The following is a 19,071-nucleotide window of genomic DNA, read 5'->3' as shown; positions in this document are numbered from 1 at the left end:
AAGCAGCGCATCACAATGGCACGATCATTTCATCTGTTTGACAAGTCTTTACTGTCTGTCTGTAAGCCCTACGCTGGGTGCAGAGGATACAGTGATTAGCAAAATAGACACATTTGGTTTCTAAGGCTGAAAAGCAAAGAGAAAATAAGGTTGGCTTAGTTTTTCCATTCGAGCCAGCCATCCCCCCACCATCCCACCTCAATTGTGAAGGGGTTGAGGCCCACAAGTTTTTGTAAAAGTCAACTGTAATATTGATATGGGGAACTGCCTTCCGGAGCCCCAGTGCCGACAGGGGTAGATCTTTAGCTGAGTGTCTTTAACACATGTTGCCAAACTACTGGAGTTTTCTAAAATCTGATTGCTATTTATAATAATAATGCTCCTAGAAAATGCTTTCTGGGTTTTACAAGGAGTCATTGGTATGAGCCAAGCACTTCCCAGTGCAGCTTAGGCAGAGAACTCTTCGGGTTCTAAGCTGGTAACACCTATGGGCAGGAGAGCCAGGTTCTCAGATGAGAACCAAGAGAAGAAATGAGAAAACAACAGGCAATACAAATGAGAATTAGGAACGAGCTCAAACTTCCCCCAATCCTTTTCTCTCTTCTCTTCATTGAGCAGAAAAATACGGGATAAGAAATGGGAGCGTGTCCTGGGTTTAATCAGTTTATGACTACTGGTAACAATGGGATGGGATTATGAGAAACAGAATAGTTTCCAGGGATGTACAGGGAAAGGAAGAAAATTCACTAATAGTGACAAAAAGGGGAGGCCTGTGGAAGCGGCAGAAATGAGTCACCAGCCAGAGTGAACATTTATATGCAATGTAAGTTGGCAGGGGAGTCATTAAAAAACTAGGCACCACTGAGGGCACACTAAAGTCATCCATTCATAATATTAGCGACCACTGACTGTTCCTTGGATATGGGGAATGTGGTATGCACTGAAAGAATCTACATAAAGGGTAAAAAATGGCTCCCATGCTGTTGCAGGATCTGCAATGCCCGGCAAATTACAATATTACACACAAATACTAGTTAGTAATCATTTATTCTTATTACAGAAAAGGAAGCTGTGCTCCAGACAGATTGAATGATGTGACCAAAGTCATACAGTTCTAATTAGCAGTATGGGAGGCAAAGACGCAGGCAATGAGCTTTAACGTATGTGACTCGGCATGTGTCAAAGCCATAAACGTGATCCCCAGGGAGCCGCGCAAACCCAAGACTGAAGCAAGCAGGGAAAGGAAGAACAGAAAACAGACTCCCTCCCTACCTCCGCCCCCCCACATAGCAGAAGGGAACTGCCTCATGCACTCTGGAGAACGAAACCACTGGAAATTACTTATCACATACGACAAAGCTACCAGGGAAAACAAAACAAAACAAAAAAACCAATAGTTTTCGGTGATAAACTACCCTGAGGCATACTCATTAGACAGAAATGTCAGTCTTTTTCAGTTATTCTTGAAAAACACATTAGCATGTCACTTTAAGAGCACATAGAAATAATAGGCTTAGATTTAATTTTATCACAATTATAATTTTAGAGTAATCAAAGAAAAGACTACCCAGATATGACCAAACAAACAACACATTTACTCTGTATCAGTGCATGAAGGGAAAAAGGCTTTTTGTATGAACTCTTTTGAGTGGTTATTATTGGCTACTTAGGAAATCACTGATTCTCTAAGCTTCCTTGAAATTATCTAGAAAATTATCTTTGTTGCTGTAAAAAAATTCTTCATGGGGCGCCTGGGGGGCTCAGTGGGTTAAGCCTCTGCCTTGGCTCAGGTCTTGGTCTCAGGGTCCTGGGATGCATCGGGCTCTCTGCTCACTGGGGAGCCTGCTTCCCCCCAACCCCTGCCCACCGCCCTGCCTGCCTTTCTGTCTACTTGTGATCTCTGTCTGTCAAATAAATAAATAAAATCTTTTAAAAAAAATCTTCAACAATGGAGCCTCATATGAACACACATGAAATAAATATTAATGCAATATTTTAAAAAGCAGATAATTTTGAAAACAAAACAAAACAAAAAAACCCAAAATACTTCATAAACTTTTTACCAGTGAGTTTTAAGGTGTATACGGATCTAACCTCTAATTAAAATTTGAGACTATAAACCTCTTCTTAGATCCTTAGTCTGGGGTGAGCGCTCTGCAGGGGCTACTCTCTCCAGCATGCTCGAGTCTCTCTTCTTTGGCCATTTCTCCTCCCTCTCTTCCTCCTGCTGCTCACACAGATACCTTTACTGTCTTTTCTCTGCATCTGCAAATCTGATCTCAGAACAGATTGGGAAACATCCTCACAACGGTGTAAAGGGTTCATGAAACTTGAAAGGAGGTATACCCCCTTATATTTATTAAATTAGACTTTATTTTTTTAGAGCAGTTTTATTTTTTGTCTTTTTACTTATTTTTTTTTTTAAAGATTTTGTTTATTTATTTGACAGAGATCACAAGTCGGCAGAGAGGAGGAAGCAGGCTTCCCGCTGAGCAGAGAGCCCAATGTGGGACTCGATCCCAGGACCCTGAGACCACGACCAGAGCGGAAGGCAGAGGCTCAACCCAATGAGCCACCCAAGCGCCCCTTACTTATTATTTTTAAGTAGGTTCCAAGCCCAGTATGGAGCCCAATGCGGGGCTTGAACTCATGACCCTGAGATCAAGATCTGAGCTGAGATCCAGAGTTGGATGCTTGACTGACTGAGCCACCCAGGCACCCCTATGAGAGCAGTTTTAGGCTCACAGAAAAACTGAGTGGAAAGCAGAGTTTCTACATATGTCATACCTGCCTCCCCCCTCCCCCTTATGTCTTAACAGATATCAAATACTAAAACAACAGTAAGAATTCTTTATCTGGGGTCTAGGGAATCCAGAGATGGTCTTCATGGAGTCCTTGATCACCCAGATATTATAACCTGAATTTTGGTATATGGACATATATACATTTTTTAGGAAGCAAGTCTCATTGCGTTCTGAAGCAGCTGGCATTCAAAAATGGTTAAGGCCTCTAAGCCAAAGAATGAAGTTCAAGTTCCAGACATGAGGTAGAGAGACTAAAGAACTATTTTGGGGTCAGAAAGGCTTTACCAGCATCCTTAAAAGCACACCACACAGGTAGCTGCCAGAGCAAGTATCAATATGTACAACCAGACCTTGAACTTCAACAGGGGCTACAGAAATAGGTTAAAACAGGTTAAAAAAATTTCAACCCATAAAATGACTTTCAAAACATACGATGACCTCTTTTTTTTTTTTTTTTTTTTTTGGTTTAACACACCTTTAAAGCCTCTATCACAAGGTCCCTTGCTTCAAGCTCTCCTTCAAGAATACTGAATAGCGTTAGGAGTTCAGGCTTGCTGAGTTTTTCCAGATTCATCCTGAAAGCCTAAAACAAAGACAACGATCAGACAAGCTCCAGAAGACAGAGTGAGTTTGATATTACTAAAGAAAAAAATAAAGTGAGTCAGACAAGAAAAGAACAATAATTACAGTAAAAAATGGTTTAAGATGGCAAACAGTACAATTAAGTAGAAGAAATAAGAGCCTCTGATGTTAATCATAAACTGAGCAGTAAGGGAAAATAAAATTCACCTTAATTACGGATTTCATCACTATTCAAAAGATCAATTTTTCATCATTTTTCCTCCAAGCATATTTACGAACATCCTGGGAGGTCTCAGAAAGAGTTAGTCATGAGTTTTGTTACTAGAAGCACAGGTAAAATTCTGTTACCATGAACACTATTTCACCAGAAAATCATGAGATCATGAAAAGACTTCCCAGTTTTAGAGAACCAAATTCCTAAACTGTTTATAAAACATTCTGGCATCCCTCTGAAGTTGGATGAAACAAAACCTGGGCAAAGACAATGGCTGGTGGCAGTATGGGAGACAATTGTTTTTAAACCATCTGCTTTCACGTGATAGGTGTTCTCTCTGAAATAGAGTTTAAAAGGAAAAACACCTACCATGGTATTTATATTTCATATAGTAAAATAAGACTTCAATGCAACCATCATACAAATATACTTTCAAATAATTTTTTAAAATATACCCTCCTTATTAAACATCTTAACTGGACAGACTACTACAAACTGAATTTATCTGACTCAGCAAGGTCATGTTTCCAAGAAGTCTTGTATCTTCTGAAATATGTTAAATGGCAAACTGTATACCACAGACTCAATCCTTTCTATAAGATTAATTTCTCAAAAATCACAAAGAGACAGAAGTTAGACTGCTACACAATTTTCCAAGGGTCTTCTGACCAGTGGGTATGGTGAGATACATTTTGTAACTTCCGAGGCTGAGCAAATACTACTTTCCTTTTCCCTCTTTTTACTTCCAAATTGTCACTCTCATATAGTTTCCTTTAAAGTGAATTACAACATGACTAGTTCACACACCCTCCAGTAATTCCCAACTCTTATGAGCACATGAAATTTTAGGAGGCAGACAAAAGAGTCATTGATTCCTTCCAGAGCTACCGCCTCTCAGTGAGGGAGAGCATGTAGGGAAGGCCTACTTCACTGTTGTTAGATTGTGTTCCAAGACATGCCGTACGAATCTTTCGCCACATGGCAAAATATGTTCCATCTAACTTCAGTTTTAACTGTTAACTTTCTAACTACCCGAGTTTTAGCAGCTGGTTAAGTGGTCCTCACTTTGAGATTAGAGAAGACCTCTCACATCAGGTATTTTAAACATAACTAAAAAAACAAACACACAACCACATAAATCTAATAAAGCCACACACTTAATTTAAGATGGGATGCTGGAAAGAGCTTTGCAGTCAGATAGATGCCAGGTCTGTATAACCTTAGCTGTGTGATTTGGGGCAAGTGTTCTGATTCTCGGTTTTCTTATCTGTGAAAGAGGGATGATGGTATCAAACTCATAGGGTTGCTGGGAAGACCGGGTTAATAAATGTAAAACATCTCGCCAAATTCCCGATACAAGCTGAACAATGGTCTAATTATTAATAACTAGTATCCTCTCTCATTTTCCACAAGAATTCTAAGAAAGGCATTATCAAAATTGGGGGCAGCCAAGATCAATGACCTCAGAAATACCTTCAAGCTGCCCTTTTGTGGTTTGGAAACACAAGTGGAGAGGGGTGATAGCATCCTGGAGTGAAGAACAGTGAGGAATTTAAGCCACCAGTTGAGTCACACTGGTTTCGTGGATGAAACCCTTCCCCCTCTTCCTGACGGTTTCATGGTTCAATCTCGCAGAGATTAAAAAGCAGAGGAAAAATCCCATCATTTTATGCCCATTCCCTTCCCTCCCATGATGTTAAGCAGAATAATAGGCACTTGGAAAAGTACTCTGTAAACACCAGCTACCCTGAGGAAATGAACAGGTTGCAGAAACACCAAAATAATAATGGTAGTGTTCACACGTATTCTCCTTTTTTTCCTTCAGTATCTTTGTAGTCCTTCAAAACTCTTATTTAGAGATCTAAAACTGGGGCTGAAGGAAGCAGTGCCCGGTGAGGAAAGCTTAACAGACCGGGAGCGAGGTGTGCAGAATTTCAGTCTGGGCTCTGCCACTGAGCAGCTCTATGGCCGTGGGGACAAAAGTTACCTAGTTGCTCTGGCTCGGAGTTTCCTCACAGGTAAAATCAGACAGACTAGATCATCTCTAAAGTCCTTCTGGTTTCCATTCCAAACTTTCATGGGTAAAAATCCAGAACTAATTGTTAGAGAATGCAGTGAAATAAGAATAAAGTGAATATACAATAAACTAAAACAGTACCTAAATCAAAGTCTTGGATCTGTTGTGATAAATATACGTCCTCATAAAAGAGGAAAATTGAAACAATCTTCAGAGTCACTTAACTATTCAGCCTAGGCAAGAAAAAATTCCAATCTTTGTCAATGGCATAAAGCACTATAATCTTGTTATCTGCATTTGTAAATCACTTCGCCACACAAATCTTAGTATCTGGAACAATCTGCTAATATGTACCCACTCGTCCAGCTGAGTGTCTACATAAGGTAAATACAATACAAATATGACACAGGAGGAAAAAAGGGGTCACAGCTCTGTAACTGAAAAACCAATAGGTCTGTTTTCACATACTCTTATAACCTTTCTTTGGAAATACTAAAAATCAGCAGTTCTTTGCTGTTCTTCATATTTGAATCCAATCTTAAATTTGCAATAAATTTAATATAAACGAAAGACCATAAAACCACAGCATGTTTTAGGGGAATAGCGATATTCCTGGGAGTGGGGGTAAAGGTGAGGGGTGGGGATGATACTGACCTGATAAGTGGCAGTTACACTTTCCGCCTCGAGGATAAATTCTTAAGGTCTTCTTCAGTTAAAATTTGGGAAAATCGGCAAATATATTTAAAATACCATCAGCATGGTGGAAGAGTGTCCGATGCTGCAAAATAATAAGAAATTTATTTCTATGTTACTATACCATAAATGATTGGATAAACCCCATGAATGTCAACTATCATTACAACTGATAAGGCCTGAGAGGTGTGGGTTGACACAGACAAGAAAGAAAACAGCCACTTCTTCAAGTCGAAGCTGAGTAATAAAACAAAAATACCCCCTGGGGATAAAAAGATATTATATGTTTATGAAAAAGAAAAATTAAAAAAAAATACCATGCATCTGACTTCCTTTTTGCAATTACAGTTAGGGAAGGTGAGGGCTTTCAAAACCTTTTTTACTTTAAGATGTGCACTGCCATTTTAAGGACTAACTTATGAATGCCCTAGAAGAGAAATGACTTTGTCTCCCTGAATTGACAAAAGCCTATTTGCTTAAATCACCATGACTAATGCACAATACACTCGGATGGAAAAATTACATAATTACAACTGAACTTTTCAAACTGCTAAATTTTGTAAGGTACGCCTTTATACCCTCACCTTCTGCCAGGCAATGAACAGACAAATCAACCTGTCACCATCTGGACTTTGTCTGTAAGGCTAATTCCTCACCTAGCTCCAACTTTTCCCCATTTTTTCCCAAACGTTAAGTGTTGAATTACATGCAAATTCTGTGTTTATATTTTCCTAACAGTATATCAGACCCTGCAAACTTTTTAAAAAATGATAAGACTTTAAATTTTATGAGGAAACACAACTTTTGTCCTATACTTTAAGACACCAACTCTTAAACTTGACTCCCATTCTTGCCTAATATATAAGTGATGTGGCCCAAGATATTTGGAAAAAGGCTGTTGCTAATTCCATATTAATTGTCAGAAGTAAGAGTGCCAGATTTCTGGCACGTCGTCATCTACAGACTCGTTCTCCACTTGCTTTCTGAATGAGCTGTTACTTGTCACTGTCATGATCCATTAAGTAACATTGAAAGACAAGATCATTTCAACCAGATGCTCAGTTCATTCCTTCCATTTGAAAGTCTCCAAGACACAACTTTCCTTAGAGTTTAGAGGCAGATATGCCTGTTCAAGGCATGCCACAGTCTATAAATCTGAAATAAAAACCACTCGTAGACAAGTTGTCTGAATACATTATTATACACTGTGGCACAGCTAACTGTGGCTATAGTAAGCTTTATAGTTTTCTCAATTAAAAAATAAATGTCTATAAGAAAAGAGACAGGGCGCCTGGGTGGCTCAGTGGGTTAAGCCTCTGCCTTCAGCTTAGGTCATGATCTCAGAATCCTGGGGTTGAGTCCCGCACTGGGCTCTCTGCTCAGCAGGGAGGGAGCCTGCTTCCCTTCCTCTCTCTCTGCCTGCCTCTCTGCCTAATTGTGATCTTTCTCTGTGTCAAATAAATAAAATCTTAAAAAAAAAAAAAAAGATAAATTATACATATTTTGCTACCTGGGGTAAAATAAACCTATTTATGGGATAGGTATGAAACTTATTTTTAGGCTATCAATAAATAATTTTAAACACCAGTTTGCCCAGCACACCATTTGGTCTATTCACAGGCTACTTTCCATCAAGCCAGGACCAACAGTCAGGAGTGTGTGAGTCTTTGACACAAACTTTTATGTGCCAACAGTCACAAGAGTGGAGGCTACCAAGAAGGATGCCCTCACCCCTCCCTGACCCTCCTCAGTGGCAGTGCTGATTTTGCCATGGAGGTATGTTGCTGTGGCTTGGGTTCTGTTCATTTTATTCTGACATTTTCCCTTCTCTGGATAATACCCAAGCTCCATTCGTTCTGGTTCTGGTTGCTCCTTTTCGTTCTTGACGAAGCCCCAGGTTTTGCTCTAGAAATCTGAATTAATTCTACAGGAGAGCAGGAGTTGCTGCCTTTTTTTAATCACAGAGACACTGGTTGGCAGAAAAAGAAACACCCTAGGTTTCTATAGCTATGTAAGCAGGAGGGCAGGGCAGGGTGGAGTGCAAGTACATGTTTGTATATCTAGTATCTGGGTGTGTGTATGTCTTTATGTGGAACAGTAGGCTTGACTTCTAAATAGTGGGTAGTATGGGGCATGAAAGAGGGAAAGCACATTTTTGGTAAGTCTTAGGTACTTCTGGACATAGAAACACCTTAAAAAAATCTACACAGATCTGGGTTTGTTTTTTTTTTTTTTCTTTTTTAAGTCAACTTGGCTAGTATAAAAAACAAATCAGTTGTTTTGCCCAGAAAATCACACTTGCAAACTGCATAAAAATCACTTCTTTAATATATACTGAGACATCAAATTTAAAAAAACTTATACTTGGGCTGCAACTGACTGGGATTCAGGCCATTTAGTAAGTTTTTAGTATTAGCAATAAAACAGAAAGCAAATTTGCTCCCACTATGTGAGGATTTTCACATACATATCAGCTAAGGCAACATATAGGAGGCCAATTAATTCTTAAAATTCAGAGTCAACACTGACATACAAAATGGGTGTTTTTGAGAGCTTTCCACTAGATAATGTACTTTCTTAAAAATCCAGAATATATGAAACTTAAAAAATAAAATAAACATGTCATATTTATAAATACTAAATCTAAATATGGACAAAAATGCACTGCTATTTTTAAAAATGTATCCAAAGCAACCTACTATCTGGGGGTGGAAGGCGTTGACACATTACCTCGACTATCTCAAAAAGATTTGTTTCCCCATCCTCTGGCACTTCTAGTTTTTCGGAAGGGTTATTTATGCATTTGGGGGTAAGAGAGTGACAACATTCCAAACTGTATTTCTCATTCTGCTTTTGGCATTTTAGGATTAGTCTAGGGAAGAAAAACATGTCAAAATACTATCAGAAAATAATTTTCTGACCAAGAAAGCAGATCTTTTGTATGTTTACTAAAGAGAGTTGTTTTTGCTATTATTATTTACAAAGGTTCTAAAACAAAGGTATAAAAACAAATATCATTTTATTGAATTCTACAATACTAAGCAATATAAGCTTTACTACAAATGTCAAATAAATCTTTCAGTTGAAGATAAAAGATATTACTGGACTATTTGGATCCTTACGTGTCTATGTGTTTTAATAAGTGTTTGGACTAGGGGTGTCTGGGTGCCTCAGTCAGTTAAGTTCCAACTCTTGATTTCCGCACAAGTCATGATCTCAGGGTTGTGAGATCAAGCCCTGCATTGGGCTCCACGCAGAGTGTGAGCCTGCTTAAGATTCTCCCTTTCCCTTCGCTCCCACCCCCTGCTCGCTCTCTCTCGGAAAAACAAACAAACAAACAAACAAACAAACCACAAAACTGTTTGGGCTAAATTGGATGCCTGCCCCCATTCATATATTCAAGTCTTGATCCCCAACACCTCAGAATATAATGCATTTGGAGACAGGGTCTTTAAAGAGGGAATTAAGTTAAAATGCGGTTATTAGGGTAGGCCCTAATCTACTATGGCTGGTAGCCTTATAAGAGGGGAAACCTGGATACAAACAAGGGACAGGGAAAGACCATGTGAAAGAGGGTCATCTACGAGTATAAGAGAGAGGCCTCAGAAGAAACCAATCCTGCTGACACATTTCCAATTTCTAGCCTACAGGATTTCGAGAAAATAAATTTCTGTTGTTCAAGCCATCCGGTCTGCCTTGTTATGGTAGTCTAAGCAAATGAATACAACATGTTAACCATTTACTACTTTACAGACTCTTAGAGCAACTAGATCTGAGCCTTCCCATTACTAGGAGAGTGCTATACACTTCTCAGAATGCCTTGCTTTGTCTTATTGCTATCAGTTTGTTTTTTCAAGCCACACTATAGATAGTATTATATAAAACAAAATGGTCTCAAAACAGTTTTGAAGATTATAAATTTCACGACCCTGAAATGTAATATGAATAATACACTTAGAAAGAAATTGCAACAGTGCTAAGGGATCGAGATGATTGTGTATCGATAGTCAATACAGACTTTGAAGTAGGCCTCAAGAAACCAGTTCTGTAATGAAGCTAATTAATGTCGACATTTAAAATACTTTCAGTACTCTATTCAAACATACTCTATTCACAGCAGATTCTAGAATGCCAAATTTTCTGGATTTATGTTTAGTGCAGAAATGAATAATGATATAATTGAGCCTATCAATGTTAATCACCACCACCTCAGAGTTTTATAGCAGAGTTTTCCAAGAAGAATTCAAGCAGGAATAGTTTTAACAAAAAAGATATTAATCGAGCTAAATAAAAACAAAACAAAAAAGATAAACATTAATGTGTTCCAGGCAGTGTTCCAAGTACCTACCATGAATTAATTCAATCCCCACAACAACCTTAGATGACAGATGCTACAACCACCATCACATCCCCATCTTACAGACTAGAAAAGTGAGGTACAGAGGCTAAATAACTTGCTCGAAGTCTCCGATATAGTATGCGGCAGAAATGGGATTTGAGCCTAAGTAATTTGATTCCAGTGGCTTCCTTAACAACCACTGCGACTTGGTAACCATTGTTCACATCTGATCTTCTCCTTTTACCAGCTTTATGAACTGTATGGTAGAAAAACCTCTCTAAAACGTGATCCACAAATCTGGAAGGGACCTCAGCAATAATCTCATTTGGCACTCTTCATTTTACAGATGAAAACTGAGGCCAGGGTTGTTCAGTGAATTCCTGAAGATTACAGTTAAATAGTAAAGCTATGTTTTCTATAGATCCGGTCTAATCCACCTTCTGGGACACCATGTTTTCTATAGATCCAGTCTAATCCACCTTCTGGGACACCATGATGGATATGAGATTTTTGTTTTGTTTTGCTCTGTTTGAAGACTCCTGCATCTCTGGTCTATCTCTTTCTGTGTGTGAATATCCATCTCCTCTCACTATGTGTGTATGTGTATATGTCTGTTTCTCTCATTGTTTCTCTTATTTGTTGCCAATAAGATTTATAGGAGTATTGAGGAAAACAAGGAAGTGGCCTCATGCCCATAAACAAATATTCAAACATCTCTCCCCCAAAATGAGGACATTTAGCACAACGCTATTAAAAACAGGTCTGTCTACCTGGATATCTGTTACACCCTTTCAAGTATTCTCATCTGAGACAAGACCAAACCAGAAGAACTACATTAGTTAAGCTACTGGAATGTATGTTAATGAAAATGAATAATAGATTTTACATTAATATTTTTCATTAAAAATGTCTTTTAGCATTGGAAAAATACCAGAAGTATGAACCATTAAGTATATGCCGGTTGACTTTATTTAGCTTAAATGAAATTATAACAAGATTCATTGACATATACATCTGTCTGTATCATCTATCTGCCTATCATTCCCCTAAACTTCTGTATTTCTGAAATAATGCCACCATGAGTTGTAAAATACTACAACAAAGAAAAAAAATAACATATAGATTGATTTTCTTTCCAGTAAAATGATTGATGGGCCACAATTCTAGGAACAGCCTGAAATACAAAAACCCTTCAAATGTCAATGTAAAAGGAAGTTGTTGACTCCATCAGGATTCCAAACCGAAGAAACAGAACATACATACAAGCCATAAAACAATCAAGGTATCTGTATTGTAGCTATGCTCATAACCTGATTCTCCTAGAACTGTAAAAAATTCCACAATAAATATTATAACTGTGTGTGTTTTACCTTTTAAATTTTGTCTTCCTTTTTAAATGAAAATTTTTTTTTTTTTTAAGAGAGAGAGAGCGAGAGAGAGAGCATGACTACACAGAAGTAGGGGGAGGCAGGACGGTGCAGGGAGAGGGAGAGAGAGAATCAATGTGGGGCCCAACTCGAGGTTAGATCTCAGGACCCTGAGATCATGACCTGAGCTGAAATCAAGAGTCAGAAGCTTAATCGACGGAGCCACCCAGCCACCCTTTAATTTTTGTATTCTAAATCAGATCATGGATTTAAAAAATAAAAGTTTAACAATTTGCTATCAGCTGAAAATTACCAACAATGGACCTAGCAATTGTTTTTGCTCCAAGGTTCCTCAGGGACAGTAATGCTCCTGAGAGGTGGTATGTTGCAGCAAAAAGCTGTGTGGGCTTTGGAGTAGGACAGACCTAGGTTTGCATCCTGGCTCTGCTACTTCAGCATTCCTCTATCCACTTAACCTCTGAGTTTTCAGTTCTTCATTTATAAAATGGGCTAATACTAACTACTTTAACAGGATGTCGACCAGTTAAAATGAGTAGCTGGTCAGTTCTCATCCCTGGAGCACATATGTGGCTTCATTAGCAAAGATAATGAAGTTTACTTTTCCTGTGAGTTGCCATTTTCTATTATTCATGTGTCTAATTTAGAAATCAAAACAAGTTTACTCCTTCTGACTTGGCAGGTTGAAGGTCAGAACTCAGGAATATGCACAGCATTTGTTCAGGCCAATGGTTATCTCCAGACTTGGGAAAAGAAAAGGACATCCTTCTGCCTACACTAGCTTTTTGTGACTTTAGGACACAGGTGAAAAGCATGACTTCATTTCCACAGAATTTTTTACAGCTTTTAATCAAGTCACAATTTTTTTTTCAAGTCACAATTTTAACTTAATGCCTGAGAAATTGATTTTCTAAACATAACATGGCTATTTTTTGTATTATGTTAAATGCATAGTGGATATGTATCTATATTTGTAACCCAGGAGCAATTACGACCTTCTGTTGTATCAGTTCTTCTGTTTTCATATCTGTCTTCTAAGACCTCTCTCCTTGACAAACTCAAGCTGATTAAACTTAGCACCTGGCAGTGTGGTTCAAAGGAGTTTTTTAAAGTATGCTGGTTGGAAAGAAATGTACAGCTCTGAATTACAGCCAGCAAGACTGGGCTTTATCTTCTAGGAAATGAGAAGCCACTAAACATTTTTCATCAGGTAAATTTCATAAGAGAAGCATACTTTTAGGAAGGGAAAGAGCTGATTTGACTGAAAAATTGGAAGCAGAAAAAGTAGTTAAGAGAAAACTTCAACAGCGCAGGGATGAGGCAAAAATGTGTGAAGTAGGATGGCAGCAGTCAGGATGGAAGAGAAATGATGGATGCAGGAGACGTCGTGCAGAATTTATAGTAACTTGGTACTGGTTCCATTCTATGACACAGGAGGCGAAATTATCCCAGCTTGGCTGAACATTTAGACTGATTGACTAGAATGATGACGCCATTAACAGAAACAGGGATGTTAGAAAAGGAACTGGTTTTAGAGGAAAATGGTCACTGATGTGAGACATGCTGAATGAGAAGTCATCAGACTCCCAAGAAGAACGAAATGTGTTAAGAGTCAGTGTAGGGAAGACTAAAGGTTTCGAAGTGGAGAAGTCTTCATGGGTAGAGCCTTTTAAGAAAATTCCTCCTGTGCCTTCAATTTAAGAACAAGAGGCAACAGGAAGGAGCTGATACATGGGATGAGACCTGATCATTTTTGTATCCTCAACTATTAAATCACTTAAGAACCAGATTTGTTCTGTCCTTATTCCTGAACCACCTGCTGCAACAGAAAGGTCTGGCTGGCAGAAACTGAGAGATGGGGCACCCCTTCCCCACACCTCCCCAAAGCAAAGTTAGTGCTTCTCTCTTTTTCCTATAACCTACCAGTCACTTACCCTTTGTTCCTTTCTCTTTTGTAACTTACAGTTCTTACTTCTTGTTAAAACAATTCCTCCCAGCTTGCTTCTCCCTGCCATACTTCTTCCCTGGCTCTCACCAGTCTAGGATGGCAAACCTACAGCACTCTTCAGCCTTGCCCTGCCTAGCAGCTGTGTACAAAGGACCCAAGCAGATGCTCTTAAGGCTCAAGGTCAGAAGTTTTTTTGGTCTGTAAACCCCATCATCCTGTGCTCTCCTATTTTCTTTTCTAGTTTTTATTGAACTCAGTAACAATTAAGGTAACATTCTTTGTGGCTCCACAAGTCAGAAAGGCTTCATTTAGCAGCAAAGGATACATTTAGATGGGAAACTCTGGCTTTGGACCTGAAATACAGAGTTTGGAAATACTTGGCAGAGAGGAACCCTATTACTGCATTCTTTACTTCAATGCCTGCTTGTAGTCCTATTTTCCTCAACCCACACACCCCTGTCCTCAACTCCTCTCACCTCCACTCTTAACTCCTGTCTATTGTTTCTTCTCACCTGTTCCCATCATCGCTCCTTACTTTGGGGGCAGTTGGGGGAGCTGTCTTCAAAAGGCAAAAACCACTTTTGATCAAAATTACCACTGAAAATCCTTAAATCTAACAGAAGGTGCAACCCTGTACTGTCATCCCCATGTCCACAAAACCAATTATAGGACACTGAGGATGGAGGTACTTAAGATGGTAGAGTTTGGATTGTAGCAACTGACAAGTCAGAGAAGACACAAGATGGTTGAATCCCTTGCCTTTCTTTTTCTCAGGCCAAAAAATTCAAGGAAGATAATTTGCATGACAAAATTATGAAATATACACTCTATGAGGCGGACATACATACTCCCCTAAAAATCCTTGTATCCTTGTATCAGATGTCTGAGATCATGATGTATAGAAGCTTTGTTTCCTCAACTTAGGAATCTTAGCTATATACTAAAATAGTTAAAAGCAACCAAATGATAAGTAAAGTCATATACTGATTATTTACTTTCGTTAAAATGCCAAAGGAGTAAAAGAATATTTAACACTAAATTCTGTAATTCACATGCAAAGTGCTAGTAAGGACAGCAATAATACCTACCAATACTGTATGCTTCCTACATGCCAGGAACCTCGCTCTGTGATTATGTATACATTAGTTCATGTAAACCTTAAAAAAAAAAAAAAAAAACTCTAAAAATTACTTCTATGTCACAGCTGAGGAAAATGGGATGTGGTGAGATAGAAAACTGCCCTTGCCTGGGGCACACTTTGTAAAAAAGAGCAGCAGAGCTGGGATTTGAACCCAGGTTTGCCTTTAGAGTTTCTGCTGTCAATTCCCACACTCTATAGCTTCAAAACAAATAAGCCATTTTGTCATTGAAATGCTTTGAACTGCAACTTACAAGATGTGATTTTTAGTTATTAGCAGCAAACATGTAGGAAATAAGAAAAAATGGGCCTTCAGAAACAGCTGACAAGTCATTCCTGGGGTCAACCACCAGAGACTGGACATATTTCCTCTAGAAATAAATCTCTGCTTCTCATATCATGACACCAGATGCCAGTTCAATGGCAACCCCTTGAAACATGGGTCTCCTACACTCAAAAAAGCCAAGAATTCCAATCCTGTTCTGCAAATAAACTGGTAGCATTGCAAACCTGATTCTGCCAAGACACATCCATTATAGACCCGAGTGCACTGGGCCCACCGTATCAGTCCACATGATTCCATTCAGGGACCCAATTCTATTTGTGTCCCTGTTCATGTATTTAGTGCTAGTTCAGAAAAGCACAAAATTGACTAAAAATCCACTTGAAAAAAATCCCAAAGTAGATGCGTAACTTGTCTAAATCAAACACTCGGAAACCATTCTTAAAAACCAGCGATCAGTTCCTAGTGTGCTCTCCTAAATTCACCTCATTCCACTCAGGTCAAAGTCTCAGAGAAATAAAATTCCAAAATGACTAGCAGTGATTACATTAGTAAGTCTGTTTCAGATTTCATTACAGCAAAATTATATATATATAAACAACAGATATTTTCTTATAGGAAATTCAATATTTTAGAGTCACTTAAGATACTGGAGTTTCCTAAGACATCAGGTAGGGAAAATAATGTAAAATCACAGCAAAAAGAAACGGATTATACTAAGTTGTGTCATATCCTATCAGCAATTTATCTTTCTAGTCTACCCTAAGGTGACAGCTTCAAACAAAGTTCAACAAACACCTGTCCCAGGGACTGGGAAACACACAATGATTAAAAAAGAATGACTACTGGGGCACCTGGGTGGCTGAGTGGGTTAAAGCCTCTGCCTTCGGCTCAGGTCATGATCCCAGGGTTCTGGGATAGAGCCCCACATCGGGCTCTCTGCTCAGCGGGGAGCCTGCTTCTCCCTCTCTGCCTGCCTCTCTGCCTACTTGCGATCTCTATCTGTCAAATAAATAAATAAAAATCTAAAAAAAAAAAAAAAAGAATTACTACTACCTGCTCTCAACGATTTTATAATTAAGTCACATAGAGTAGATATATACATAAAATCCTCTGCATACAATGCTTTTCCTCATCTAGTATGACCAAACAGTTGTTGAAAAAGTCAGAGCAAAGATTTCCAAGACCCAAACGTGTATCAGACAGGTCCTGCTTGTTGTGCCAAATAATCAAAGAGCATTATTTGCTTTTTCGTCTCTGCTCATTAAGGCTCTGGCAATCATCACTGCTTTGGTTCTTAGTCTCTTACCTCAGTTTATTTTCTGTTCTCTGCTCATGTAATAAGATATATCTTTTTGGGATTTCCTGTTCTGCTTTTAGTTTCTTTCTGCTGCTTTTGCCGGGGGCCCCATGTCTTACCCTCTCCTATCACAGTAAGTTTTGTTTGCTGGGGAGACCTACCACACGGTTCTTTCTTTGTGCTTTTTTATTGGAGGTCTGGAAACAATCACTGAACAGATCTGTGAGCACTAAGGGTGGCTCTGAAAACTTCAAAGCTAACTATTCAAAAATAATAAACTTCAGGAAGTCTACCTTCAGAAAGTCTAATCAGGAAGGTAAGAGACAGCCATTATAACTGCCCACCATGATTTCAACTCTTTGCATTTCACGGCTATAAGCCTGGCTACAGATAACAGTAGTAAGATAAACTTGAAAGCAAAAGAAACGATGTTAAAAAATATGGCAAATTTTAATACATGGAAGTGCTACCGATAGATGATTACTGGGGATTCAATATCATTAACAATAGGCCAAAATCATCAGTATTTTGCACCTGCTGAAATGAAGGTCAACTTGACAAAGCCTTTATGAGCACAATACAGAGACACTTCTTGGTGGTTACAGGTCCATGAATAGCTGGAGCTGACCTTGCTTTTTATTTATCCTTATCTCTGAGATTTAAACCTGGCTCTTACTTCTCATCCCTTAAATTTTGGCAGGTGATACCTCTGTTACAAAACCAGTCAATAATATCATGTGTGTTTCAGTTTCCTCTGGAAGGAAAAAACCGCCATAAAAAAGGGGCTACAGAGTAACTAAAGGCCACAGAGGGGATTAATGATAAACCTAGATGGCTGAACCTGAATTTTCTTCAAACGCTTCCTGCCTTTTGTTTCAACAGAACTATACCTTCAAGGTTAACTGCAGTCTCCCTGAGCAACGGACCAGCCCACCCTAGACTGGGAGATACTCAGTCCTAATCTAATGCTCTTTGTATACTTATCTACACTGTTTTATTTGAAAACGTGCTATTATTCACTAGCAGTCCAACAATATACACTGCATTCTACCCACGTAAGGCCAACTCTGCAGATAACCAACACACCCACCTATCTGTGAAACAGAAAGGGATGGTTTTTCATCAAGTTCCCAAGGCAGAAATAGGGTAGAAAGGCAAAATGAAACGCGACTCAAACCTGAAAAAGCCTTAGAAGTTGGGTTCTCCCTCAAGGAGCAGAGATTGGAGGGACGGCACAAAGGGTGAAGGGGGAGCGGGGAGTTAGTATTTCTCGTTCCTCCAGAGTCTAAAACAGTCCCGAAGCAGGTGAGCTCTGGGCCCGCGCCACCTTACCCCTCCCCCGCCCAAGGGAAGAGAGGATCCGAGGGGCTTCAAGAGGAAGCCTGAGTATCAGAGCGTGGGGGATGGGAAGAACTGAAGTGGGGGAAGGCCGCTTCTTCTGTGGAGCTGGCTGTCTAGATAGGGTCTTGATTTCTGCCTCACCCATCTTTTTGGGAAAATACTGATTTTTATCCTACGGGTGAAACTAGCTCTGGTCCCACTCTGGCGAGCAGAGACAAGTGTAGGGAGGGATGTCTGGGTTCCCGGGGGTACCGTATGGGGGTGGGGGCGGCAGCCTAGAGAATGGGAACCTGTGCGCTCTCCCCAAGGTTGAGGCGCCGGGCGAGCGGGACCCTTAAACGAGGGGTGTCAGGAGGGAAGCCTCTTATACGGAGCTGGGATTGACGGGGGACAATAAGTAGTTGCGAGGACCTTCGGAGGATGAGGAGCCGCCTCCTCGGGGAATACCGGGAGGCGGAGGAGACGGCCCCGCCCCCTCAGGGGATGGGCGCAAGTGGCAGTTGGGACGGCGGGGGAGGACACCGGTGGTCCTACTCTTGCTTTTCTCTCGAGAACCCGGCCCCCCAGCCACCGCCAAGCCCCAGCCCTGGCGGCTCCTACCTTTTCCCGGCGCTCCGGACTCTGCTCCCCGCCGCCTCCGCCGCCCGCTCCCATCCAAGCCTCCTGAGGCCCCGCCCCTCAACCGCGAGACGGGCGCAATGGCATTCACCAGGGCCAATCGCCACCTCGCTTCCTCAGCACCGGCACCAATCCGCGCCGGCTGGAGGAGGGGCTTCTCCAAAGTCATTTAGGCTCCTCCCGGGGCCCCAAGATCCCTTTTGTTTGGGGAGAGCCGGGCTGGGATTGAGCCCGCGTCACTTCCTGGAGGAAGCGAGCTCCTCCGGCCGGGGCTCCGGGATGGGCTTGCTCCCCTCCCGGCTCGGCTTCTGCAACTTTCCACCTTGTATGCGGTTTCTGGGCAGCACGGTGCCGAGTGCTTTACCCTCCTAGTCTGGGAGGCTTAGGAATGGCGGACTTTGGGAGCTCA

At 40.3% G+C, this 19,071-nt stretch overlaps 1 protein-coding gene across 1 annotated transcript in view; it reads right to left on the bottom strand.

Moving 5' to 3' along the window:
• The window catches only part of LOC111143061 (CTTNBP2 N-terminal-like protein), a 48,736-nt gene extending 30,049 nt beyond the window's left edge, over positions 1-18,687 (bottom strand). The window contains exons 1-3 of the mRNA XM_022496502.1: positions 18,645-18,687; positions 6,272-6,395; positions 3,280-3,387 (exon numbers count right to left, since the gene is read on the bottom strand). Of these exons, the coding sequence (XP_022352210.1) occupies positions 3,280-3,378 (99 nt within the window). The 5' untranslated portion in view covers positions 3,379-3,387; positions 6,272-6,395; positions 18,645-18,687. The remainder of the gene's footprint in view (positions 1-3,279; positions 3,388-6,271; positions 6,396-18,644) is intronic.
• Between the last annotated feature and the right edge of the window lie 384 nt (positions 18,688-19,071).

The sequence above is a fragment of the Enhydra lutris genome, unplaced genomic scaffold, assembly GCF_002288905.1.
Source record: "Enhydra lutris kenyoni isolate GAN:26980312 unplaced genomic scaffold, ASM228890v2 scaffoldscaffold9, whole genome shotgun sequence".
In the NCBI taxonomy this organism is placed as follows: Eukaryota; Metazoa; Chordata; class Mammalia; order Carnivora; family Mustelidae; genus Enhydra; species Enhydra lutris.
The sequence above is the reverse complement of the archived record's forward strand: the minus strand, read 5'-3'. Positions and strand labels throughout refer to the sequence as shown.